The sequence below is a fragment of the Labeo rohita genome, chromosome 5 (genome assembly GCF_022985175.1).
Source record: "Labeo rohita strain BAU-BD-2019 chromosome 5, IGBB_LRoh.1.0, whole genome shotgun sequence".
Lineage (NCBI taxonomy): Eukaryota > Metazoa > Chordata > Actinopteri > Cypriniformes > Cyprinidae > Labeo > Labeo rohita.
Window position 1 is genome coordinate 28,312,971 of NC_066873.1, and position 27,310 is coordinate 28,340,280.

General features: G+C 36.6%; 1 protein-coding gene across 2 annotated transcripts; it reads left to right on the plus strand.

Annotated features, from left to right (window-relative positions):
• Nucleotides 1-21: 21 nt before the first annotated feature.
• On the plus strand, nucleotides 22-26,278 carry snx19a (sorting nexin 19a). Of its 2 annotated transcripts, XM_051110648.1 has the most exons (12): nucleotides 22-199; nucleotides 1,756-3,337; nucleotides 3,541-3,679; nucleotides 4,380-4,480; nucleotides 4,588-4,704; nucleotides 5,393-5,481; nucleotides 5,577-5,670; nucleotides 6,864-7,008; nucleotides 7,323-7,446; nucleotides 23,896-24,080; nucleotides 24,272-24,359; nucleotides 24,509-26,278. In XM_051110648.1, exons 2-12 carry the CDS (start codon nucleotides 1,802-1,804, stop codon nucleotides 24,636-24,638), a joined length of 2,748 nt encoding a protein of 915 aa, XP_050966605.1. In that variant the 5' UTR covers nucleotides 22-199; nucleotides 1,756-1,801; the 3' UTR covers nucleotides 24,639-26,278. The 2 variants fall into 2 exon arrangements, with proteins under 2 accessions (XP_050966605.1, XP_050966606.1); XM_051110649.1 differs by lacking the exon at nucleotides 24,509-26,278 and having other exon boundaries at nucleotides 23,957-24,080; nucleotides 24,272-24,360.
• The last annotated feature ends 1,032 nt before the right edge of the window (nucleotides 26,279-27,310 follow it).

The window sequence follows — 27,310 nt, forward strand, 5'->3', positions numbered from 1 at the left end:
AGTAGATTAGACAGACTGCAAACGTCGATAGCAACGACATGCGATGCAAACACAATTTAAATGATAATATTGGTATGCTGACCATCTCATGGGCACATCTACCTGACAATGTGCAGTGAAGAAGATGGTTTCATTCACGGATAGTTAAAAAATCATCAGGAATTGTGACCTGTCACTTGCTCACTACCTCACTGAAACAGTAAGTTTTCACTCAAAGCTATTTTTTACTACTAGTTTGTTGAGTTTATCTGCCTTACATTTGAAGTCAAAAGTTTACATACACCTTGCAGAATCTGCAAAATGTTATTACTTTCTTGAATTATTTTACCAAAATAAGAGGGATCATACAAAAAGCATGTTATGTTTTATTTAGTATGGACCCGAATAAGATATTTCACACAGAGAAAATAATAGTTGAATTTGTAAAAATGACCCAAGTTTACATACGCTTGAATAATATTGTGTTGATACCTAGCTTTTTTTTTTTTTTTTTTTTTTTTTTTTTTTTTTTTTGCTGTTGTTTGTTTTTTTGTTTTTTTAGTGATAGTTGTTCATGAGTCCCTTGTTTGTCATGAACAATTAACCTGCCTGCTGTTCTCCAGAAAAATTCTTCAGGTCCCAGACCGTCCCACAGATGCTTTGGTTTTTCAGCATTTGTATGTATTTTTTGTATGTATGATTTTGAGATCCATCTTTTCACACAGAGGACAACTGAGGGACTCACATACAACCATTACAGAAGGCTCCAAACCCTCATTGATGCTACAGAAGGAAAAATTATGCATTAATAGCCAGGGGTGTAAACACATCAAAGGATGTGTACATTTTTCTTATTTTGCCTAACTATATATATATATATATATATATATATACATACATATGAAGAGTTCAGATGCAAAACCAGCTAAATCCATCCGACAGGTTTCTTTAAAAAATGCATTTTTATCAGGCTCAGATGTATAGGTTTCTATGTAAGGACTGGTACTGAGGCTGGTATTTTAGCGAGTTTGAAGAAAAAGCATTTGATGGACGTATAATATGTGTCAAGAGCATTCACTCAGTATCATTATCTCATTTTTGACCGAGATGGCTTTTAGCTGGTTTTGCATCTGAACTCTTCATATATATATATATATATATATATATATATATATATATATTTTTTTTTTGACTTAGTACTGCCCTTCAGAAGCTACAGAAGATACTTACAAACAGAAGATACTTACATGTTTCCCAGAAGACAAAATAAGTTAAATTTACCTTGATCTTCAAATTCAAAAAATTTTCACCCAAGTGTATGTAAACTTTTGAACAGGATCATCTTTATACATTTTCTCCTGTGGACTATATGTAAATATCTTTTATGTGAAATATCTTATTCAGGTTAGTACCAAACTAAAAAATAACATGCATTTTGCACGATCCCTTTTATTTTAGTTAAATAACATTTTGCAGATTCTGCAAGGTACATGTAAACTTTTGACTTCAACTGTAAACATGTTAATACTGTAGTTCATAGCAAAACAAAGAATTTAAATTAGTAATTATTATTTAATATAATTATTTTTAAAACAAATTATGATCTGTCAATAATGAGATATAAGCAAAATAAAGCCTAATGTTTCCATGAAAAATAAGATCTTGCTTGTCCTTTGTGTTGAGATGTTTTGTATACATTTTGTATTTTATTTTGTAAAACAATTTATGTGCTCATATAAAATTTTATTTAATTATTATATTTTATTTATTCGACAGTCCATCCTTTTCCAATTTAAGATCTCAGAGTCAGACTTGCGACAAAATGCCTGGTGCTGCCAATCAAAAAAGGCAGAGGAGCCTTCTTGGGGTTGTAGTTTTGATTACATGGTTAGTTCTGTTCCATCTTCTGGTGAATGTGTGGCTGCTGTGCATCTTCACTAGTCTGTTGGTAGTGCTGGGTGGATGGCTGGGATCTCGCGTCGCTTTGGATGCCAACAGCCTACTTCATTTGGAGCACTTTCTACCCCTGCGTCAGTCCCCTGAAGTTCACACCAGCTCAGAAAGCGAACAAAGACTGGATTGGGAGATTCGGAGTGCTGTCGACAAGGCCGTGCGTGACTTTGTGTCATCCTGGTACTGCAGTTCTGTTTCTAAGAGAGGGGACGAGTTCGAACGGGAGGTGAGGGGTGCCATGCTGGAGGCGGCCGTTGAACTGAAGAGGAGGGCAAAGCAGGTGGACCGGAGAGCGCTGGCCCAGAGGGTTCTAGAGCTTTGCGGATGCCATCTGCAGAGCTTTAGCCAGGCCAAGGAACTCCAACGCACACTGCAAGACGAGTCAGACCAAACGCTTTCAAACTCACAAAAACTATGGAGATTGTACAGTATGGTTGATTTGCCTCACCCTGCCCTGACTGGCCCAGCTAACCAGCTCTGCTACTCCAGAGCACTGGTAGATCTCCTCATGCACGTCCTTATTCCCAAATCTCACCTTGAAACAAGAACAGGCCGTTACATGGTGGGAGAGCTCATCACCTGCAATGTTCTTCTGCCCCTCGTGGCAAGAATATCCAATCCAGATTGGTTAAACCAGACCATTGTAGATGTGTTCACCCAATCCACTGACAAAGAAGTACCAAGCCCACAGCAAACACCTCCAGAAGATGAAGATGAAGACGAAGACGAATCTGTTAGCAGCTTCTGGGATTGTGACTTCCCAATAACTTTAGGCTGTCCTGAAACCTCCAGCATGCAGACAGCTTGGTCTGTATCCACAGCCCCCCTCCATGATTCCTCTGAAACAAGTTTCCAGAGTCAGTGGTCCTCTGATGAAAATGTACAAGGGAGGAGAAGTTCCAGCATACTTTTTCCAGAAAGATTGATCCAGAGTACAGCCGAACTGCTCAGATCTCCATACCGCACCAGCCGCCTCTATAGACACAGCGACTACGACATGGATTTACCCTCTTCAGATGAGAGAAAGATATCTAGTGAGTCTTTGAAACGAACAGATTCAGATGATGAGAACTTCTGCGATTGCATCTCTCCTTCAGACTTTTGTGGCCTGGTTTATCTGGAGGAGGACAAGTTGGGTCTTTTGGGGAAGTGTTTTTTAAGGCAAAACGTGATCATTTCAGAGCCTCCATCACCGGAGAGTACAGTAGAAGAGTGTCTAGTACAAACCCTGAATAACACATCAAACTCCATTCCCAGAAGCCTTGGTTTGGACTCATTAGTTTTTGAAAACTTAGGAAATGTAGAGGGACCGGTAACTATTCAGAACTTGCAAATCACTGGGACCATCACAGCCAAAGAGCAAAGAAGCAACAGCGCACATCTTTATACTCTTTACACTGTAAAGGTGAGATTCTTATGAAACATGTCAGAAATTACAGAAAGACTTTTACTTGTGTATTTAATTTGGTTTGGAATAACTTGGAACAATGCATTTCATGAAAAGCGTTTTTTATTTAGGATTTTCTTAAATTTCTGGTATTTTTGGGGCATTTTCTTTACCTGTTGTACCAATTCAGTATTGATTTATTGTTTTGTGTGTGTTGGTAGTATGAAACTGCTGGAGATTCAGAGAGTTCAACATCTGATCAGCCTGCTGTATATCATACGGTGAACCGGCGTTACAGCGAGTTCCTCAATCTGCAGACCCGCTTGGAGGAAAGGACGGATCTCAAGAAGATGATCAAAAGTAAGACATTTAAAACAGAAGCAATTGAATCGCATGATATTAAACATAAACACATTTTATATTAGACTATATGGAGTTACACCTAATTACATGCTGTCAGAGTTGCATAGTAAAAAGTGATATACACTACCGTTTGGGTTCAGTATGTGTTTGTTGCTATTCTTTTAAAATTTCCAGCAAGAATGTATAATGGTTTCCACAAAAATATTAAGCAGCGTAACTGTTATAAACTTGTTTCCTGACCGACTGTTTCCTCAGTAGAGAATTTGAATGATTGTATTAAAATGTTTTCTGAAAGATCATGTGACACTGAAGTAATGGTAGCTGAGATTTCAGCTTTGCCTTTACAGAAATGAATTACATTTTAATATATTCAAATGTATTAAAATTAAAAACAGTTACAATAATAACTTTTCCCAATATGACAGTTTTTGCTGTATTTTTTATCAGATAAATGCAGCCTTCATGAGCATGAGAAACTTTCCTCAAAAACCATAATCAACCCCCAAACTTTTGAGCAATAGTGTACATGCTCAGAAAGTTTCAAACCTTTTAAATGGCAAATCTTGTTAATGTAAACGTTTTAGTATCTATACATGCTGTACTGAGATTGTAACTGCAGCTGTAAATAGTCATAACCATAGTTAGGTGCATCATCTCGACTTTAATCCATATTAAAAATGTGTGTTCACATTTAAAGATGTCAAAGGTCCAAAGAAACTCTTCCCAGATCTTCCCTTCAGCAACCTAGACACAGACAAAGTGGAAGCTAGGAGAAGCCAACTGGAATCATTCCTCAAGGTAAGAGATTTCCTTTCACTGATAAAATGTTGGGTAGATGAAATGTGACTTTTATGAAAAACCCTTGACTCAGTTCTCTTTCACATCTCTATTTTCCACTTCTGCAGAAACTGTGCACCATCCCAGAGGCAGCTAACAGTGAGGAGGTGCAAGAGTTTCTTGCCCTCAGCACTGATGCCACAGCAGCTTTCCAGAAGAAGCCATCAAGTTCACGTATAGACAAGGTCACTCTATCCTGGGACATGACATACTGCACTTTAATTGCGGACATCAGATGCCCATTTCCCTGATATGCTGATATGCTGATATAAGCTGATATGATTCTTTAGGGTCTTCATGAAGTGTCTCCAAGATACTTTGGTTAAAATTCCTCTGGTTGTGTTGGCGGCAATAGCCTCGCGGTTAGTGTATGACATACAGCGCAGTTGTGCTCATGGCGACCCGAGTTTGATTCCCAGCTTGTGGTCCTTTGGCGATCCCACTCCCCTCTCTCTTCACCCGATGCTACACTGTCCTGTACAAATAAAGGCATTTTGGAGAAAATGGCGGAAAGCATACAATTGGCCGAGGGCAAAAATATGCTAATACGGGACAGTATGTCAACAGTCGTGGGCGGGGCCTGAGCAGTATGACATCACGTATGACAAACGGCCTGATAATTGAGTTTCTATGATGAGTTTTTTGGGGGGATGAAAAAAGCCTGAATGGATTTTTATCATTATAGGGTGGTTGTGTCCACACACTGCTAAGACACATTTATATGCAAACGCCATGTAAAAGTGAATTGTGCATCCGATGTCTCCTTTAATTCCTTTTAATGTTAAGAAAGACTTTTTCTTTTTTAACTTTTAGTGTAACATTTCTGTTTGTTTTTGCCTGTCTGTATGTACGATATGTTTCCTATACAAACAGATGGTGGAGAACATAGTGGATACTCTGAAGACGGCGTTTCCACGCTCAGAACCCCAGAGCCCCACAGATGAAGGAGACCCACAAAGAAAGTAAGAATATATGAGACTTAGATGACATAAGTTAAACATTCAAATTTTATATTCCTATTGTTTTTAATTTCACTAACTGTCCTTTCATATTTCAGGCCCCGTCTGAGATTCTCAAGTAAAATAGCTCCTACTCTTAATGTGCCAAGCCTGCAACCTAACGTGACATATTCTTTCAGCGAACGCTGCTCAGTGAGTCCTTCATATCATACAAAAGCTACATAAATAGTAATTTGCATTCCGACTTGCAAGTCATTCTGAACAGAGCTCAGAAGCATGCATCTCTTTGTAATGAGAAGTATGACAAAAAGCATGTTTTTCAGTTAAACCTGTCAACTCTGAATGGACAAAATCTGCAGACTGGCTGTGACTTTCTGCTGTAAAGCAGCTGTGGCAAGACAATAGTGTCATTATTCAGCTCCAGTCAAAGTCTTTGAAGTACCCCTAACACCTGATTAAAGGAGAAGTTCAATTCCAAAATAAAAAATTTCTGATAATTTACTCACCCCATTTAATCCAAGATGTTCATGTCTTTCTGTCTTCATTCGCAAATAATTTTTTTGAGGGAAACATTCCAGGATTTTTCTCCATATAGTGGACATCAACAGTGGCCAACAGGTTGAAGGTCCAAATTCCAGTTTCAGTGCAGCTTCAAAGGACTCTGCACGATCTCAGCCGAGGAATAAGGTTCTTATCTAGTGAAACGATCTGTCATTTTCATAAAACATTAAAAATGTATATACTTTTTACACCTACTTGTACTAGCCTGACCTTAAGCATTTCATAATGAAGTTGGAAAGGTCACTCATGATGTACCAGTCCAGTGTTTACAAAGCCAACGTGCAAAGAAAGTCAAACTCCCTTCACAAAAAAAGGTAAAACAACAATGTTGGACTCTTTTGAAGTTGGAGGTGAACATGAGATGGAGTTGCTCCACCTTACCTTTTTGAACCGAAGTACACAGATGAAGAACTAACCGAGTGTGACCTTTTTTTTAACATTATTTTGTATTTGTAATGTGCGAAGTTGCACATGCACGGTGCACAGTTAGTGCAAGATGAGCATTTGTGGTTAAAAATGGTGAATTATTTTTTTCCGAAAATGATCGTTTCGCTAGATATTTCTCAGGTGGGATCATACAGAGCCCTTTGAAGCTGCAATTTGGACCTTCAACCCATTGGCCACTGTTGAAGTCCACTATATGGAGAAAAATCCTGGAAGTTTTTTTGTCAAAAACGTAATTTCTTTGCGACTGAAAACAGAAAGACACGAATATCTTGGGTCACGTGGGGGTGACTAAATTATCAGGAAATTTTTATTCTGGAAGTGAACTTCTCCTTTACATACTCCAAGTAACTGGCATCTCTTTTCCTCTCTTTCTGTAGGTTCTTCGAGGTTTCTCCCTGTCAGATCTGGAGGGGTTTGTGGAGGAACAGGAGAAGCAGGTGGATGGGGGTGTCAAGAGTCATTATGCAGGAGGAGGACACATCAGAGAGCAGAGACTTGTAGAAAAGAGAGGAAGAGGAGCAGGTAAATCAACCTGGAACTTTAAAAGCCAGAGCTTGATACACTTGTTTTGTATTTTATACTCAAATGCACATTAGAATTGTGTAGGATAAGGTGACAATGAACATTAATTTAACTTTGAAATCTATGCATGAGCTCCGAGAATTTAGTACTCCTGATCAAACAGGAGAGGGCAGTAGAGTGTTGATGAACTACATTGAACTTGTAGCTTTAATTATTTAATGTGAAATCAAAGCATTTATCTGATACAATCTAACTTTAACTTTACACTGCCAAATTTCGATGTTTCAAACTGCTGTGTGTTTGTGATAATGCAGACACTGCCCTGGCAGATATCGCTCTGAATATCTTGTGTTTGCTGATGAAGGACCAGTGGAGCTGGCTGTGTACAGAAAACATCCAGAAAACCATCAGACTGCTCTTTGGTACTTTTATTGAAAGGTGAGGTGCAACTCCTATTTTAATTCTTAGTAATTAAGTTAATTTTAACGGTCATATTTAGTATGTAAATCCAATGATCAAACTACTAATTAACATGTAATCACTTTGCTGGCCATTGAAAGGAACAGTCCACCCAAAAATTTCCTTATGTTGTTCCAACAGTTTGGTTACAAACATTCTTCAAAATATATTTTATTATGTGCCACAGAAGACGGAAAGTCATACAGATTTGGAAAGACATTAAGCTGAATAAATTATGATTTTTTTGGTGGACTGTTCCTTTAAACAGTACATTGTTAACTTTTAGTAATATGTGCATTTATTCAGTAAATCACATTAGAGATTGTACATGGCCCAAAGCAAAATCAAGCCAATGAATCTTGTAGTGATATAAACCGGACATTACTGTATTATCCCATCATGCTGGCTTTGGAGACAAGTCTGTTTAAGTGACGTTGTGTTGACCTAGTATGAAATTCTTTCAAGGATATTTCACAAGACCCTCACTGAACCAATCTATGAGGGGGGAAAAAAACACTTTACAACAGCAGGGTCATGTTAAAATGATGTTAATATATTACGCAAATCAGCATGTAATTAAATGCAAAAATGAACAGTTGTTTTGGGTAAGGCTGGTCATTAATGACTGTCCGTTTATTCCTCTGCATAATTCTCCATCAGACTTTAAAGGCAAAGCATTTTTAGAAGCACGGAAAGCAGAGCTTTTCGTGCTTGTGCTGCGTTCCACCCAATTATAAGTAATTGAGGGACGTGGAGCAGGAAGGTGATTGGACCGGAGCAGGGCTGGCTGATAACTGGCCAGCGAGCTATTCAACAGGATTGCATCTGGTTCAAGTGGGTTGCGTCATTTGTGTGGGCCAGACATATGTAAGCTGTCATAAGCACTTAGAGAAGTGATGGCGAAAAAATAGCAGCATGTTGTGAAAAGACCTCACAGGCCGCTGTGCCTGGTTTGCCGTATGGTCCCAAGATTAATGAGTCCTTTAGTTTAATGATTGTTATTTATTGTAGATAAGGCAACAATCTCAGCACCCTACAAGCTGTCTTATGTAGGCTAACAGATTGTTATCTGGTCTACACATGCTTAAAAAAAAACGTACACAAGTGGTTCTGCGATATGTTTGATAAATGGGAGGTGACTTTAAAATAGTCATTTGTACTTTTTAATGGCCCAGCGAGAATAGACAAGGAAATTTCCTGAGACCGTAATGCTGCCAGCTAGTAATCTGTGTTATCTGATCACCTGTTGAACTTGATGGTGTTTCTTACTCCAAAAGGAAGAAACATAACAATACATGTGGGTGTGTTCACACTTCCTGTGAGCTCATGTCTTCCTCGTGAGGATTACAGCATTTTTACAGCATGTGCTGTTGCTTCCCTAGAGTACCTCGCTCATCGTGCCAGTGTTAATATTTGTTGCACGCACAATGAAATATCCTCCATTAGTGCTTTCAGCAGGCCTGTTTTCCAACACAAATTTAGCTACACTAGATCAAAATGATGTATTATTTGTTTCTCTGTGAGTATTCAGAGATAGGTTGTTTATTGGTTTAACTGTATTAACTGAAGTAGGGAATCAAAACATAGACGTTACAGCTGAAATTTTTTAGCATATCTGTAAAATCTATCATAATCTTTGTTTTTTTGTGTGTATTCAATGATACTATGAATGTTAACATTAACAAAATATTGATAACTATCAAAAATGAGTTTACAATTATTCAAATCTGGCAATGTAAGAAAACCACGTTTACACAAGACTGAAATTGTTAGGTTTTTAGGTAACACTGTATACTGTGATGTGTTATATCTGAAATTGGTTTAAATGCATTGTAATTTCATAAGGTGTAACAATGAATAGATAAGTATTATAATTAGGGCTGTCAGTTGATTACAATTTGTGTTAAAAGAGAAAGTATCAAATAGACATTACAAATTGTAGCTTTAGAAAAAAAAAATATATTTGATACTTTTTGATATTTTTGCATCAATATCTTTAATTTTAGGGCATAACTGCATTTGTGGAGTTGTTGCCCTGCGTCATATTTGTCAACTATATGAAATGCAAGATGACATACAGGTCTGGGGGCGGGGCTAGTGCGTTAACTGCGTTCAAATATTTTAATCAAGTTATTTTTTCATAATTAATTAATTAACGCTTTAAACTGACAGCCCTAATTATAATGTATTACAAATATTCATGAGGTCATACAATGCATTATAAGGTGCATAACGATTGCATTAATAATCCATTTTAAGGGTTTAAGTAAAGTGTTATCAGTTGTTACTCTGCTTTTTGACATCAGAAATAAAAGCCAGTGAAGCTGTTTGCATGAAGAGAAAAATCATGGTAATGAACAAAATCCTTTATTTTGCATATTACCATGATTTTTTTTTTTCCTCATGCAAACACATTCTGCCGTTTGGTTTTTGCTACAATATACACAGTATAAGGCATTTGTTATGACTTTTTCAGGTTATTAAGTATGAACGATGCAAGACTGTGCATGTGCACACACTCTATTACTTTGTCATGTTTTTATGAGTAAATACTTGCAGGTAATGGGTTTGGTTCCTATAGAATGCATGAGCTAAGAAAAATACATACCCCCTTGAATGCAATATAGGTCACTTTGGATAAAAGCGTCTGCCAAATGCATATATGCAAATGTAATAATCTCAAACAGAAGCAAAGAACACTAAGAAAATTCAAGCAGATTAGCTAGCCATGTCTTGGTTTGCATTTGCAAACTAATATATGCTCAGATTTTAGTTCTTTATTAAATAAGTAGGCCATGTGTCTGCAATTCTCCTTGAGGCCTTGTCTGGTCACTTTGAGCATGTGTTTCTCACATTGCCGTATTTAGGTTTGGGATAAAGTTAGAATTTTGGCCTCGCCCTTATTAAAACGCGATACACATAAGCCAAACTTGTTTTTCTGGAAGGTTATATTAGGATGGACCTTATGTCTGTTAAATGATGTGACAGTTGATGCTGCCCTTGTCTGTATGACATCACCAGAACAGGACAGGTGTTAATTAGCGTGGCTAAAATCAGCATCTTATGTCAGCTGAATCTAAAGCTATTTTTTACACATGACATCGTCTTAACTATTCCATGTGCAATTACTCTGGCATGCTTTTTCCATGTGGTTTGGGGTCAGTGCAACAAATGATACTAAGTATAATTAGGATTACTGCTGTTTTAGAGGAATACTTCCTGTGAAAGAGGTGCACAGAATGTTCTGCTACTGGATTTGGGGTGAGAGGTAGTCTAGAGGCTGGATTTAAAGGGATAGTTCACCAAAAAATGAAAATTCTGTCATTAATTACTCACCCTCATGTCGTTCCAAACCCGTAAGACCTTCTTCTTCAGAACACAAATTAAGCTATTTTTGATGAAATCCGAGAGCTTTCTGACCCTGCATAGACAGCAACACAACTATCACTTTCAGGGCCCTGAAAGGTAGCATGGACATCAATAAAATAGTCCATTTGACATCAGTGGTTCAACCATAATGTTATGAAACTATAAGAATACTTTCTGTGTGCAAAGAAAACAAAAATAATGACTTTTGTTCAACAATTCTTCTCTTTCGTGTCATTAATTGTAAATGTTGGCAGGGAAAGCTCTCGGATTTCATCAAAAATATCTTAATTTGTGTTCCAAAGATTAACTTTTTTGGGTGAACTATCCTTTTAAAATGTGTTGTTGCAAAGGTTATTTGCTCAGATTGCTTGACTGGTTACTGAGTACTGTTTTTTCTGTGTATGTGTATATATGAATATCTGCACAAATTTGATCTGGATTTGATTGTGAACATATGCAGTGTCCTGAATTCTGTTTTTGTGCGTGTGTAATTTATGACTCAAACTACTCAAACTGGTAGCTCATCTTTTTGAACTTTTTATTAAAATGACAGCCTATAAGAGTAATTTATTTCAGGAATCAGACCACACTGGTTGTGCTGTTTATTCCTGATTCACTAAAAAATAACATCATAAGAGTTGTTTGTTTTCTGCAATCATTTTACACTGGTCACACAGTATGTTCTTGTTTTGCTATGAAGTTGTGCTATATATTCCTGATTTTCAATAGAAAGGCATTTCTTGCCATTGTTTTGCAGTACATCTTCATTTTATTGCATCATATTCAGTATATCCATCAAATTCATGTTCAGGTAAAATGTGATTTCTTTTGCTACGGTGCTGAAGGTTGACAGGGGAGCATCACTGCTGAAAAGCGCTCTTTGAAACTCTGAATATATAACAATGTTGCATTTGTTCCTGAAAGAAATGCAGTTCCGTAGAGCTGCAGGGTAGTCTTTTTCTTTTATTTACTGTAAGCAGCAATCATTTAATTTTTTATTTCATTTTTTTAATAATTTAAGTTCTTTTCATAACATATTTATTAGTTATAAAGAATGTAGGCGTCTTAGAGTTTTTCTACAGGACGTGTGAGGCCCTCATGTCTTTAATCACTCCTGAGTCCATCTGGTAAACATTTGACTGTCTCAAGTACAAACTTCAGCACAGCATGTCGTTGGGACCTGGAGTTCCGGAAATTTCTAATAATATGGAAACAGGCAACAAATATTCAAGCCTCTCTGACCTTCTCTCTCCATCCTGTCTCCTGGAAAGCCAAGATAGAGTTGGCCAGACATATGGTAAGGCTTGCCCTTTTTTCTAACAGTTGTTTTAGAAGCTTTACCGTGATGGATTTTGACTTAAAAAGTGTGACAGGGATTGGATAAGGGGTTGGAGACTGAGCGAGAAAGAGGTCCTCTTTGGTTTTAACTTCGTGTTAGCATTTTGGCCTTGTAAAATGGCCGTAACTGTTTTATATATCCACTCTTCAAGCCAACTGACTGGCACTTCAGGACAGTCTGTTCGTATGACTGCTTTACATATATCATGTGAGAAGACCAATTTCACCGCTTGCCAGTAATGTGTTTGTTTAGTTTGGCCAGCCGTTTTCAAACTGTTAGCGAGTGTGTCTTATCTGTCTGGTTTCAAACTGAATCATTACTCCCTCAACAGCTATTCGTTCAAGTGGATCATCTTGCCGCAGGATAATCATGAAAGCTTTCTGTTGGCTGTTCCAGAACTGGGGAGTTTCTCTGGTGCTTAGCTGGAGAGAAATCTGGGAACTTATGGCTCTCTGTGGTTCAAAGCATGTATTGGCATTACTGGGGATGGAACATCTTCAAACAGGGTTGTTATGTAATGGTTTTGGTCCATTTGCTTCCTTCTCTGTGTGCTCAATGTGTGTGGTGTGCCTTGGCTTCAGCACACATTCTTTATGTTTTGCACATGTACTGTAGAAGAGTGCTGATACACAAAAAAGCCACCGATCATAGCCTGTGACTTGCTAGAATATTACAGGTACATGATTATTTGAGAAGTAAACATAATTGAAAGTGGCATGGCATTAAATGCCTTGCTTATAGTCAGCAGGAAATAAATATTCACCATATCTATTTTCTTAAAGGGGTTCTATTACGCTGTTTCACTTTTTGAGTTTTAGTCAGTGTGTGGTGTGTATGTTTCGTATGAATCAATGCGTTTTTGTAAGAAAAATATCCATATTTAAAACGTAAGAATCACTTTAATCTAGCTTGCGCTAACTGCTTTAACAGTACTGGCAGTACTAAAACACCGTCTAAGCTGTTCGCCACTGCATCGCAGTGGGACAGCTAACCAATCATAACATATTTCCTTTTTTCGGAAGGCGGGCCTTCATTAAATCCGGAACTAACTGAGCCATTTGTGCCAGGCTGGGGAGAAAGGTATTGTAATAATGTAAATTGTTAAAAATAATGCGTTTTTCGAACCACCAAGCATGAGAGCATGTTCTATTACACCCCGAAAACAAAATAAAGACTTTGTAAAAGAGCATAATAGGACCCCTTTAATGCATCTTCAGTGTTCGAATTGAGAGGGGGCTGGGACCCCCCCCCATAACACCCCAAAAATATACTTGGGGGGGTCCCCTGGTTTTTCAATAAAACTATAATTCTTCAAACATGAAACTAGTGAAAATGAAAAATAAATGAAATGATTCGATTGCTGTATTAAATTTAGACCTGCTCACGTCACATCACATTTTATTTTTATTTTTTACAGCGTTTTTACAGCGTTTCTCATTACAACTAATCACACGCGACTCTGTTGTATGGACAGCTTCATTTATTATAAGAGCAGTTATGATTGCCTAAACAATAGTTAGACTGACTGTGCTCATTTAAGAGCATGTTCTTTCACTGCGTGATTCAGTCTAATAAAATGCGTTTAGAATGTTTCCAAAATTCAAAGTATGCGGCAGAAAATGTCTATTCATATCATTTCATATAGTTAATCAATATCACATAAAGTGTGCCATTTTTTCTCAAAAATCACTAATGTGATATTGATTTCATACAACAGTTCAATAAACTATAAGTTATTAACGTTACGTTTTAGACACCATATTGCCTATTTTTGCTCTATTTCGCCACCAAAAATGGTTCCAAACACAGCAACTGTTTTACGTCTCTGAACAACATGATGGTTTTTATTTTGTGAATGAATCAACCGTTTGAATGACTCGGTTCAATCGCAATGACTTATTCATTAATAGTTACTTGGTGCCTCCTATGAGCGGTTTTAATTTAAAATTTAATGTCCCTTATCATTTTTTGAAAAAATAATTTAAGAATTTAATTTAATAAGATATCAGCATTCAACGGTTTAGGATTAAAATATCAAAACATTATTTATGCATTTAATGCATTGATGTCCTGCATTAAACGGTGGGTAATACATCTGTCTGTGCTTCCTCTGCATTGAAAAGATGAATTTTGTTGATAATGATTTTATTTGTTTGGTAACAGTCTAAAATGTCTTAATATTTGAATTGACTTATTGATAAAATATAAGAATTTGATGCAAAAGATAATGCTATTGGGACCCCCCCAAGAACTTTGACACAATTTGAACACTGTGGATCTTAATGCATCTTATGGTAATGTAAGTTATTCTTGCCTTGACTGCAAGCTCACATTCAGCCAGCTTGCTGCCATCTCTAATCAACAACTGAGTCCTGCCCTACATTTTTCCCCTTTTATCAATAATCTGTTTCATTCAGATCACAATACAAAAGAAAAGATCTGTCGCTTCATTTACATGCCAGCTTTAAGGGCCCAACACTAATGGCTAATAGTTTTTTGATAAGCTTATTGTTGGTCTCAAACCAATGGAAGACAGTTTTGAATATTTCAATTTTGACTTTGTCTCCCAATGAGGCTTTATATACCTTGCAACTGTGAATTTTTGTCACCAGCTTAGTGCTTTTAGCCAGTGCACAACACTAAAAAGTGAAGGTTTATACTTCCAATTGAAATGTCATGTTTTGTAGAACAGAATGTACAGTTTATCTTTCTACAAACAAATCCCCACACAGGCCACACTTTTGCACTTGCAAACCAGCATTAATACCAACATGTAATGCACACCAGATAAACAAACTGCTCCAGTCTTTTGTCAGCAGGGTGCTGATGTCCGAGAATAAAATGTCCCACTGGAAATGCAAACCAAACGTGGGCCGAGAATGTTCTTGCTGTGTACACTGGCATTACTATGAAGTCACTGGGTTAGGATGCGTTGGCCTTTTTGATTTCGGTGCTGACTAGATCTTGTTTCGTCCAGTTGCTGGATTTGGAGATGCCCATTAAATGTGGTGGCATAAACACAGCAGTGGGTTGTATATTTCTGCAGCAGACCTCATGTCACCACAAGAGCATCTTGGCTGAATACACTTGGGTCTTTATGGTCTGTGTGTGTGTGTGGAAATAATCTGTTCTGTTTTCATGTTGCATTATGCCAATTAATTAAACCTAATTCCGAGAACTGCATCTTGTGCATGTCTAGTAATATACAGTTAATCATAGACATAGTTGCAAAGAGAACAGAGAGCTTGAGTTAAACTGAAATTGATGCCACTCTGTAAACTATTTGCATTAAAAAAATCTTGCTCTTATGACAGGATTTCTTTACTTAATAGTATTAGACCACTGTTGGCTGACCTTTCTTAGCTGACACTTTCCAGATTTGCTGGAAATGATTTTAAACAGATGCAGATGACTTACTGCATGAACTCACTTACACAGAAACTGTAAAATCCCAGGTCAAATGAGCAGGCCGCAGTAGAATCACAGATACTCAAGTAAATGAAGATCATTCTGTGGTCTGATGCTAATCATTCTGCAAATGGTATAAATGTCAAAAATATATTCACTTAAACCCTGCTCTAAAAAAACCCCCAACCTTATAGTTGTGCATATTTTCTAAGATGTCAGGATACATCAAAAGGATAGAAAATGAACATTCAAACAGTATGTGTTCATAATGCAGTTTGCTATTAGCATATTGTTCCAGTTTGTACCACAAGGGGGCAGCACACACCATTAAGGTCTGTGTCTTAACATAAGTGGTTGTATATACAGCTGTGGAAAAAATGAAAAGACCACTTTTAATTTTTCTTTAATCAGCATACATGTATGGTAACCAATTCATTTCAGTGTCTGTTGATTTAAAACACAGGCACACCTCATTCTGCTTTATGAAGTACTGATTAGGTGATCACCTCAACCAAATCTTAAAACCACTGCTGTGGTCATCACTGTCCTCCTGCAATAGAACCAGCTGGATGGCAAAAACAGAGCTAGTAGTACCTCAAAAATGATTGGAATCAAGTAATGCCAAAATAGTTAAAAAGAAAAGTTCTGAGTGAGGAAAAGAAGGGTTCAGTTCTGGGTTTACTGGCAAAGGGATACAGTAGGCATTAGGTTGGTTCCATCCTTAAAATTTCAAAGACAGCAATTCATAAGAACAAGGTCAAGCTGCTGACATTGGGTACAACAATGCTTCAGACTGGCAGAGGGTGAAAACGACTCTCCACTGACCGGGATGACCGCCAACTCATTTGAATGTCACTCAGCAACTGTAGGATGACATCAAGTGACCTACAAAAAGGCAGCTGGGCTGAAGTGCACAGCATGGACGGTTTGAAACAGGCTCCTATATGGACGGGGCAAACCTAGAAAAAAGCCCTTCATCAATGAGAAGCAAAGAGCCAGGCTGAGGTTTGCAAAAGACCATAAGGATTGGACGTTCTCTAATGAATCCTGTTTCAGTTTTGCTTAAAGGAGAAGTTCACTTCTAGAACAAAAATTTACAGATAATTTACTCACCCCATTGTTAACCAAGATGTTTATGTCTTACTTTCTTCAGTCGTAAAGAACTTATGTTTTTTGTTCAACAAACACATTATCCTACATCGCTGCTGAAGTACCGACCCAGGGTTTATAAAGTGAACATGCAAAGAAGGTCCTTTACAAAAAAGATAAAACAGTGATGTAGGATGATTTTGAAGTTGGACGAGAAAATGAGATGGGAGTTTTTTGACCTACGCTAACTGTATTGACCCGGATTACACAGAGTACGCATTCACATCGCAGAGCTAGACAAGATGAGAGTTTGAGGTTAAAAAGTATAGAAATTGTACTTTTTTTAAATAACCAACCGTTTCACAAGATAAGATCCTTATCTGATACACTATTTCCTACAGCCGCTTTGTCACAATTCTGTATTGTTAAAAGCGGTATATAAATAAAGGTAACTTGACTTGACTTATTCCTCAGCTGGGATCGTTTAGAGTCCTTTATAGTTGCATTTAAACTGCATTTTGGAAATTCCACTATATGGAGAGAAACCCTGAAATGTTTTCCTTAAGAAATCATTTCTTTACAACTGAACATAGAAAGACATGAACATCTTGGATGACAAGGGGGTGAGTAAATAATCTGTAAATTAATACCTGGTCATCTAATGGTTAGACAGAGACTTGAAGATCGGTGATGATATGATGGTGCTTCAGCAAGTCTGGAATCAGGCATATTCGTCTTTGTGAAGGCCGAAGAAAACTTGCTTCCTTCTGGTCTGACAATGTTCCCCAACTCTGAATATTGTTTTTTCTAAAAGAGGACAATGCTCCATGCCACACAGCCAGGTCAATCAAGGTGTGTATGGAGGACCAGCAGATAAAGACCCTGTCATGGCCAACCCAATCTTCTGACATGAATCCCATTGAAAACCTCTTCAGTGTGATCAAGTGGAAGATGGATGGTCATAAGCCATCAAACAAAAGTGAGCTGTTTGATTTTTTGCATCAGGAGTGGCATAAAGTCACCCAACAGCACTGTGAAACACTACCAAGACTCATAAAAGCTGTGACTGAAAATTAGGGTTATTCCACAAACATTATTTTCTGTTGAAAACATTAGTGTTATGTTGTTTAAAAATGAACATGAACTTTTTGTATTATTTGAAGTCTGAAAACACTGCATCTTTTTCTGTTATTTTGACCAGTTGTCATTTTCTGCAAATAAATGCTCAAAATGACAATATGCTTATTAGGATTTTGGGATAAATACTATCAGTATTTTATAAAACAAAAATGTTCATTTTACTTACACATACCTATAAATAGCTTAAAGGAGTAGTTCACTTCCAGAACAAATATTTACAGATAATGTACTCACCCCATTGTCATCTAAGATGTGCATTCTTTCTTCAGTTTTTTTGCAGTGGTCTCTTAATTTTTTCCAGAGCTGTAGTTGATGTCCTAGGTATGACTTTGATACCTACTTTGTTCCCAAAAGAAGTAATTAGCTTAGAGTTCGCCGTTTTCAAGCAGCTGTCTTTTTATTTTTGTTAGTCATTTGCCTGTTTGTTAGGTAATCTGAAAAATTGGATGAATGAGTCTGACAGGTAACCAAATGAAATTAGATTAGTTGCTTTGTCAGCTGTCTTTACTGTTTAGTCAGTGGAGAAGTTAAAACACAGCACATGAACAAAATACACCTCAATGGTGGAACAAGTGTCTAGCATTCATCATCATTCTGTTTCTGTTTACACTGTTGCCCTTTGCACGAGTGTGATCTGGTATTGTTTACTGACTGTAAACCTACGGACTGTTAGTAGTGTAGTTTCATCATGTGGAAAGGTCTGTGGTAAACCACATGTCGTGGAACAAACAAACAAACAAACCCTTATAGTGTACATTTTCAGTAGTCATGTGTTTTATATAAACATCACTTAGAATACACTACAGTTTACAAGTTTAGAGTTGTTAAGATTTTTAATGCTTTTGTCTCTTATGCTCACCAGATTTTTAAATGTGTTTGAATGCTTTTTAACTTTTTTATGCTTTTGTCTCTTAAGCTGTATGTATTTGATCAAAAATCATATTGTGTCATTTTTTAAAGCAGTGTAGCTTTTAAAATCTAAATTAATTCTGTGATGCAAAGCTGATTTTTCAGCAGCCATTACTCTAGTCTTCAGTGTCACATGGTCCTTAAGAAATCAGTCTTATATACTGATTTGCTGCTCAAGAAACATTTATTATTATCAATGTTGAAAACAGTTGTGCTGATTGGTACTTTGTGAAAACCATTATACATTTGACTTAAAATGAATGAGGTAAATTTCAGTAAGGATGATGAAGTGTGTGCAATGCTTTTGAAATAAACGTTTGGGACAGAGCTTCTCTTTTGAACCTCTGTGTGTGTCTGCTTTGTCTTTTCTGTTTTTCCTTTTTCTTTCTGACCGTTTCTTTTATGCACACACGCTTACACCTGCATACAGAGATTGTTAGATAAAAGCCCGTCTGTCAAGGGGTCAGTTTTGATTTTTCTGTTTGATTTTTCTATTTATACTTGTACTAGAACATGCTGTTGTATAACCCAACACTTTTATGGTTTTTGTGTTATCTGAACTAATGCCCCGCCATATTTTCTTTTATGTCTTGGCAGAAGACTGTGTGATGAGAATCAAAATCAATAAAACATTTCTTTTTAAGCGCGAGGAGGTTAGGATAAAGAACGCAGTGTGGGAATGAGAGAATGTAATGCATAATGTTTTGCAACTTGTGTGTACAGTACAGTACTTTTTTATTATGAAAGAATACTTGGACAATGATCATTTGGAGCTGTTAAATGTCTCACAGAGGTTGTATGTCATGTCTCAACATTTGTTTCTCAATATGATTCAGTGCAGAAACACTGTCAGGTATTAGCGAAAATTCAGTACGTGCACAAATGTTCATACAATATTTAAACATAACTGCTTTCTGTAATTGTCTTGTAGTTTATGAATCATCTTTATATTCAGGATAGCAAAACCTGTATTTAATTGTCACTAGAGCATAGTTTCATTTTCCAAAATTGAGAGCTATTGATTGTGATGTAAAACTAAAGTTTTTCCTATTTTATTTTGTCATTGAATCTGCCACATAACCAGTCCATAGAGGTAAATTTTTGACAATTTTTTTGTAAATTTTTTTGAACTATTTGAATATCTGGAGTCTGAGGGTGCAAAAAAAACCCAAATATTGAGAAAATCACCTTTAAAGTTGTCCATAAGTTCTTAGAAATGCATATTACTAATCAAAAATTAAGTTTTGATGTATTTGCGGTAGGAAATGTATAAAATATCTTCATGGAACATGGTCTTTACTTAATATCCTAATGATTTTTGGCATAAAAGAAAAATCGATAATTTTGACCCATACAATGTATTGTTGGCTATTGCTACAAATATACCCATGGGACTTATGACTGGTTTAGTGGTGCAGGGTCACATTTCTCTCTCTCTCTCTCTCTTTTCTCTATCCAATGGATGTCCATTCTGTCTATAAACTTCATAATGCACCCTATGTAGTCTGATTCACAAACAAATGACTCTTAAGAATTGGTTCTTATGATGAATTGTTCAAAAAGATCAGGTTGAATCAATCTGGAAAATTCTTCTTGAATGAATTCAGTGAACTATTACATTCCCATGAACTGCAAGTCTTTAGATCAATGTAGCTGAAGCAAAATATATAACAAATATATATTCTGTTTACAGTCATGTCTCATTCATAGTTCACAACTTGCCCTAACGCAATGCTAAGTAGCCATACACATATAAAGTGTTAATATGACAAGGGAAAGAACGTGTTATTTGTTTTGTCATTTCTGACTGTAAAGTTTTTGTGGTCTTGATATTGATTACCTATTTCCAGCGTGCAGCATGCCTGTTTGTTTAGTCTGTGTCTATGTATACACAAGTGTGTGTTTGACTGAGGCACTAAGGATGTGTGTCTGTGTGGTCGTTTCCACAAAAAAGTATTTCAAGAAATGTATATCAATCATATTCAGTTCGGAATTACAGTTTCCTACAGTATGTTTATGTGTGTACGTCTGTCTCAGTGTTTCTGTGTTTGTGTGTAGTGTAGAGTAAACACACATCATTCTAGCCGCTATTTCTGGAGAGGAGGCACACGACCCTGGAGACCGGTTTAGCTCCCCACTGTCAATCACACAGATGACATGCAAAGAGCTCAGGGGACACGTGCAGCACACGGCAGAGAAATGGAAAAATAAACAGATATGTTCAGCCAGCTGTTAGCAGAACACTGGCCCCTCCTGACCCAACGCTTACTAACTCTCATGCACTTGTGGAGTTTATTTAGTTTCCTTTGCCTGATTTTAAAGTGTGCCGATCTGTTTTAGTGGTGAGGATTGTTGTGCATAATATTAGCCTTGAGATTTCAAAGAAAGTAACAGATGGATAAAGATAGAGGTGATGACAGGGCTCAGTTGGAGTGGCAGTGAATAGGTTATAGTCCAGTGCAGTTGACATTCAAGACACATGTATCACATTTTCAGACAAGAGGAGTGTAGGTCCTGAAGTCTTTGTAAAGACTTCGACTTGAACTGCATATTCCATTACATAACAGATATTTAAATAAGGATTTTTTGAAGACATGGTCTCATAGGACTGGCTGTCAATACTGATTTCCTCTTTAGATTGCAATTTACAAGCTCTCACTCTGATTCAAAGTTTTGATTCAGTTCCCATACACTTTGGTATTCAACTATTATGTCAGTTTTGAGAATTTCACTCTCTGCTTATGCTTGTTCATTAAAAGAACCAGTTCATAAGAGTCATTTCAGTTCAGGGCTGTACTGTCACACTGTATGATTTTGATTCTCTAAAAGAGTCACTTGTTTCGGGAATCGGCCTGCACTGGTCATTCTGTATGTTTTTGATTCACTAAAAAGAACAGGCTCACAAGAGTCATTTGTTTTGGGAGTCTGGCTGCAGCGTTGACAAAATATGTCACAAAAAAGAGTCAGTTCATAAGTGTCATTTGTTTGTGAATCAGGATACATTTTTCGTTCTGTATGCTTTTCATTCACTAAAAAGAACAGGCTCACAAGAGTCATTTGGTTTGGGAGTCTGGCTACAGCGTTGACACAATATGTTTTTGATTCACTAAGAAGAACCAGTTCTTAGGAGTCATTTGTTTGTCAGTCGAGCTACACTGGTCATGCAGTATGTTTTTCATTCACTAAAAAAGCTCCAGTTCATAAGTGTCATTTGTTTGTGAATCAGGATACATTTTTCGTTCTGTATGCTTTTCATTCACTAAAAAAAAACAGGCTCACAAGAGTCATTTGTTTTTGGAATTAGGCTACACTGATCATGCTGTATGTTTTTGATTCACTAAAAAAGCTCCAGTTCAAAAGAGTCATTTGTTTGTGAATCAGGATACACTTTTTGTTCTGTATGTTTTTCATTCACTAAAAAGAACAGGCTCACAAGAGTCATTTGGTTTGGGCATCTGGCTACAGCGTTGACACAGTGTTTTTTTGATTCACTACAAAGAACCAGTTCTTAGGAGTCATTTGTTTGTCAGTCGGCTACACTGTTCACGCTGTATGTTTTTCACTCACTAAAAATAACCAGTTCGCAACAGTTATTTGTTTGTTTGGAAGCAGTCTAGCCTGGTCATGCTGTATGTTTTTGATTCACTAAAAAGAACCGACTCGTAAGAGTCACTTGTTTTGGGAATCGGGCTACACTGGTCATGCTGTATGTTTTTGATTCACTAAAAAGGCTCCAGTTCATAAGAGTCATTTGTTTGTGAATCTGGATACATTTTTCGCTCTGTATGCTTTTCATTCACTAAAAAGAACAGGCTCACAATAGTCATTTGTTTTGGGAATCTGGCTACAGCGTTGACACAATGTTTTTTTGATTCACTACAAAGAACCAGTCAGTCGGGCTACACTGTTCATGTTGTATATTTTTCATTCACTAAAAATAACCAGTTCACAACAGTTATTTGTTTCTTTGGAATCAGGCTAGCCTGGTCATGCTGTATGTTTTTGATTCACTGAAAAGAACCTGCTAATAAGCATCACTCATTTCAGGAATCGAACTACACTGGTCATACTGTATGTTTTTGATTCTCTAAAAAGAACTGGCTCATAAGATTCAGTTGTTTTGGGAATCTGGCTACACTGGTCTTGCTGTAAGTTTTTGATTCACTAAAAAGCTCCAGTTCATAACAGTTATTTATTTGTGAATCAGGATACACTTTTTGTTCTATATGGTTTTCATTCACTAAAAAGAACAAGCTCACAAGAGTCATTTGTTTTAGGAATCTGGCTACAGCTTTGACACAATATGTTTTTTGATTCACTAAAAAGAACCAGTTCTTAGGAGTCATTTGTTCGTCAGTCGGGCTAGCCTAGTCATGCAGTATGTTTCTGATTTACTAAAAACAACTTGCTAATGGACCCTTTTCATAAGACTCTAATGATTTGTTTCAACGCGTTTCATCATCATCATAAATCCTTGAAATGTTTTCATATTTTGATTTTTAAAAATGTATGTGCATTTATAACACTATACTTTGTATTATATCACCATTTCATCAAGTTACAAAAAAGCTAGTTAACACTAATGCAAGGGTGTTTCTAATGCTAATAACGATAATAATCGTTCTCTCTTCTGACTGCCAATATCAGTGTCTCTCAATTTGTTTTCCTTTGAAAGTTGTGAAAACACTTAGTAGAGTTTTTCTTTTGTTGTTTGAGCAAATGGGAATGTAAAAAAATACATTTGTGGTACTCTCCTATGAGAAACCTGGAAATGTGAGAAAGGTCCATAAGAGTCATTCATTTCAGGAATCAAACTACACTGGTTATATTGTATGTTTTTGAATCACTAAAAAGAACAAGTTCATAAGAGCAACTTGTTTGTGAATCAGCTACGCTTTTTGTGGTGTATGTTTTCTAATGCACTAAAAAGAACTGGCTCATAAGAGTCATTTGTTTTTTGGGAATCAGGCTACTTGTATGTATTTAATTCACTAAAAAGAGCCATCTTATAAGAGTCATTACAGTGTGAGTTGGACCTTTACATAAATGTATATATTAATCATTTCAAACTACTTATGCTTCCTTAGAATGCATTGGTGTGCCTTATCAAAAAGTTTATTTGGAAACACCTCAGAATCCTTAAATCCGTTCTCTTTTTTTTTTGTCTTCCTAAGGTGGTTAGATGTAGGTATAGCCCACCTAACCAGTGCCCCATGCTGGGTGATCTACCTGCAGGTTCTCCAGGATGCAGTGTGGCCCGGAGGTGAGCTGCCTGCGGTGCCTCGGCAAGAGAAGAGCCCAGAGCAGAGAGAGAAGATGAGACTCCAGTGCCTGCACTGCCTCATGCAGCTGTTCCCAGGTCAGTTCTTACCACAACATTAGAGCCGCTTGAATGGAAAATTTCAGAATGAGTAAGCCGGATTGCCTTTATTCCCGTTTAGATATATTTGTCACGTTGTATGTACCGTTGTAACTGGTGCATTAAGAGCTTGCATTGCAAGCATTACATACTATCATAAAATTGTTGTTTGTGTTTTATGTGAATTGTAGAGTTAATTACAGACATGCTTGGCTCGGAGAAATGCAGGCTGGTGTGGCAGCATATGCTGGAATCTCTGCAGGACCCCAGTATTAACAGGTTTTATATTCTAAATTGACATTATTAGAGTCCTAACAACAAATAATGTTCAGTGATCTCTTTTGTTGTTATATGTATAAACTCAATAGGCTGATAATACTTGCCTGTTAACAATTAACGCTTATGTTCTTTTGTATGGGGCTGTTTAGGCACTTGGTTTACTGTATTTTTGACCTGCTGTTGGAGTTCCTTGTTCCAGAATTTTCTGAGGAGACGTTCCAGAGGTCTTTACTTCAGAGTCTCCCTGGGGATGTAGACAGAACACCATCATCCGCCTAAGGACACTATGTTTCTTTTCTTCTCTCTTTCTGAATGCAGTGGTTTTGAAATTAGGACATTTGGATGTGTTTTTATCAGCCTGGCTTATCAGTTTGGCTTGCTTTGTAGACAGCTGTTTTTGTCTCACAGTTTGTATCTGACTTTCTAACTCGCTGTGTAGTTCAAATGGGTTCGGAGTAGAAGTTCAAAATAAGGCTTAAGGCAACATTTTGAACGTAAACGTACCCACAATGTTTGATCCTTGAATGTGGAATATTGTCTGTTCAAGCAACCTTCATTTCACGACGACTCAAACTATTGAGTGTAACTGCAGTATGTATTTATATAGTATGCACCTTATTCAGGATGGACGCTGTATTTAATTTACGTGGATGAAAATGAAGCTGGTGCGCACTGCTTTGAAGCTGTAAATCACATGGTTTTCACAGCTCGCAACTTTCAAAACTTTCAAAACATCAGCTGAGCAATCGCTATGTTGTTAAACAACAGTACTACCCATTGAACGCAGTGTACTCCTATCCCTCACAGCCTTGCAAAAATTAAATTGGTGCTATCCTGACTAAGATCGATGTAAAAGGGAGAAATAAAACTAATATTTAATCTCAGTTTAATGTTTTAAAGAAATGCATTATTCAAAATGTTATGTATATATTATGTCCTGACTGTTCAGCATAAAAAACACGAAAGAAAAAGTAAACACACCTTCTTTCTCTGAGCCCTATTATCTTTTCCTTTTTTTAGTAATCAGTGCATACTGCAGAGCAATACTCATTGAACCTTTATAGAACATAATATTTTTATTTATATTATAGCAGATATGCATCAGCACACATTTTTCAATATTTCCTGTCTGAGAAACCACAGACGGCTCAAATTCTTCATGGACATTACCATTTGTCAAATATGCGATTTATCATTGCTGGGAATATGCCTATTTTTTAATTGTTTAATTTGTAGTCTCTGCTCTCTGTGGTTTATAGACAAAACATTAAGAGGGGTCATTGAAAATCCCCTCTTGGCAATCTGATTGTTTGGATATTTTTGTCCTCCCTGTGACTCATTGAAATGGACAAACAGCAGATGTACTATGTTGGCATGTCTAAAAGTATTAGTATTAAAAGTATTAATTTGCATAAATGTAATAATCATTTTACAGTTTCTATATACACTGGCATTTAAACGTTTGAGAATGGTAACTTATTTATTTACAGAAATTAATTTCTTTATTCTGCAAGGACACATTAAACAAAATATTTAAATGGCAGTAAATACATTTACAATGTTACAAAATAATTCAGTTTCAAATAAATGCTGTTCTTGTTAACTTTATATTCAGCAAAAATCCTGAAAAGAAATTAATCACAGTTTTCACAAAAATACTAAGCAACATAACTGATTTTAACATTGATAACTGTAAGAAATATTTCTTGTGCACAAGATCAGTATGTTAGAATGATTTCCGGAGGATCGTGTGAAGATGTAAAAAAAAACTTAAGCTTTGTCATGACAGAATGAGTTTTAAATCATTTTAAAGCATATTCAATTAGAAAAGAGTTATTTTAAATTGTAATAATATTTCACAATATGACAATATGTTTTACACAATATGTTTTACTGTTTTTATTAAATACATGCAACCTTGATGAGCACAATGGACTTTATATGTCTTATAGAATGTTTTATGTGTATATTGTTGCAATAAAATGAATGAAAAAAGTCCTGGAATGTTCCGTACATGAATCTTCTTATGTCACACTTACTACAGCAAATGTAATATCTGCAATATTTATATTGATCTTAGTGAGGTCATATATTTATCACTGCTCATGGAGGTTAATGTCTGAGCTAACTTAGTCTGAGCATGAACAGAGCCCAGCAGGATTGTCAATGGAGAACCACAAATGAATCTAGGATTAGACTTAATCTGGCTGCTGTAACAGTTAAGTCCATACCTAAAATGGCCAGACAGCTATTTCCACGTCACCTGGCCTTGCAAGTAGCTTCAGAGTTGTTTTAAACTTTTGTAACCAAGGCCAAGCTTATTAAAGAAACTGGCGAAGCAGAATTAGATTAAATTTCTTGTTATTTTCATTCTTGCATGCATAGCCATCAGATGTCTGGGGCTATAATAAAATCCGTGTGCTATTATTTGGTGGTTTGCTAAACACACATTCTAGAAGCACTTTGTGTACTTGTCGCAGATGCTGGTTTTGAAACCTCACTGGATTCGCGCACTAGATTTACGAGTGCGATGACTGCATAATAGCAACAGGTGTACAGAGACTTCAGATTCAAACACCAGATGTAATGTTTTCAACACTGTTTTAAAACAAATAGCCAGAACTAAACAGTGGACAACACAAGAATTCAAACAATTGTCTGGAAGACAAATTGTTATTTATATGTATTCCTTGTATTTACTCATATTTGTGAATAAACGCATCCTACCGAGCTATGGACACTGGGCAAATACATTAAATATGCATACATAATGTACAATGACATTTCATATATCAGTACTTTATTTTTTATTCTTGTGTCTCTGCATTTTAGTAAATAGAGTCCATTTTCCACATTTATCAAGGCTTGTTGTTCTGCATTCATCTTTTTGACAGATTATTACCAAAGTAATGTTTATATTGTGTGAGGGGCAGTTACCAGAGCAGGTTGTT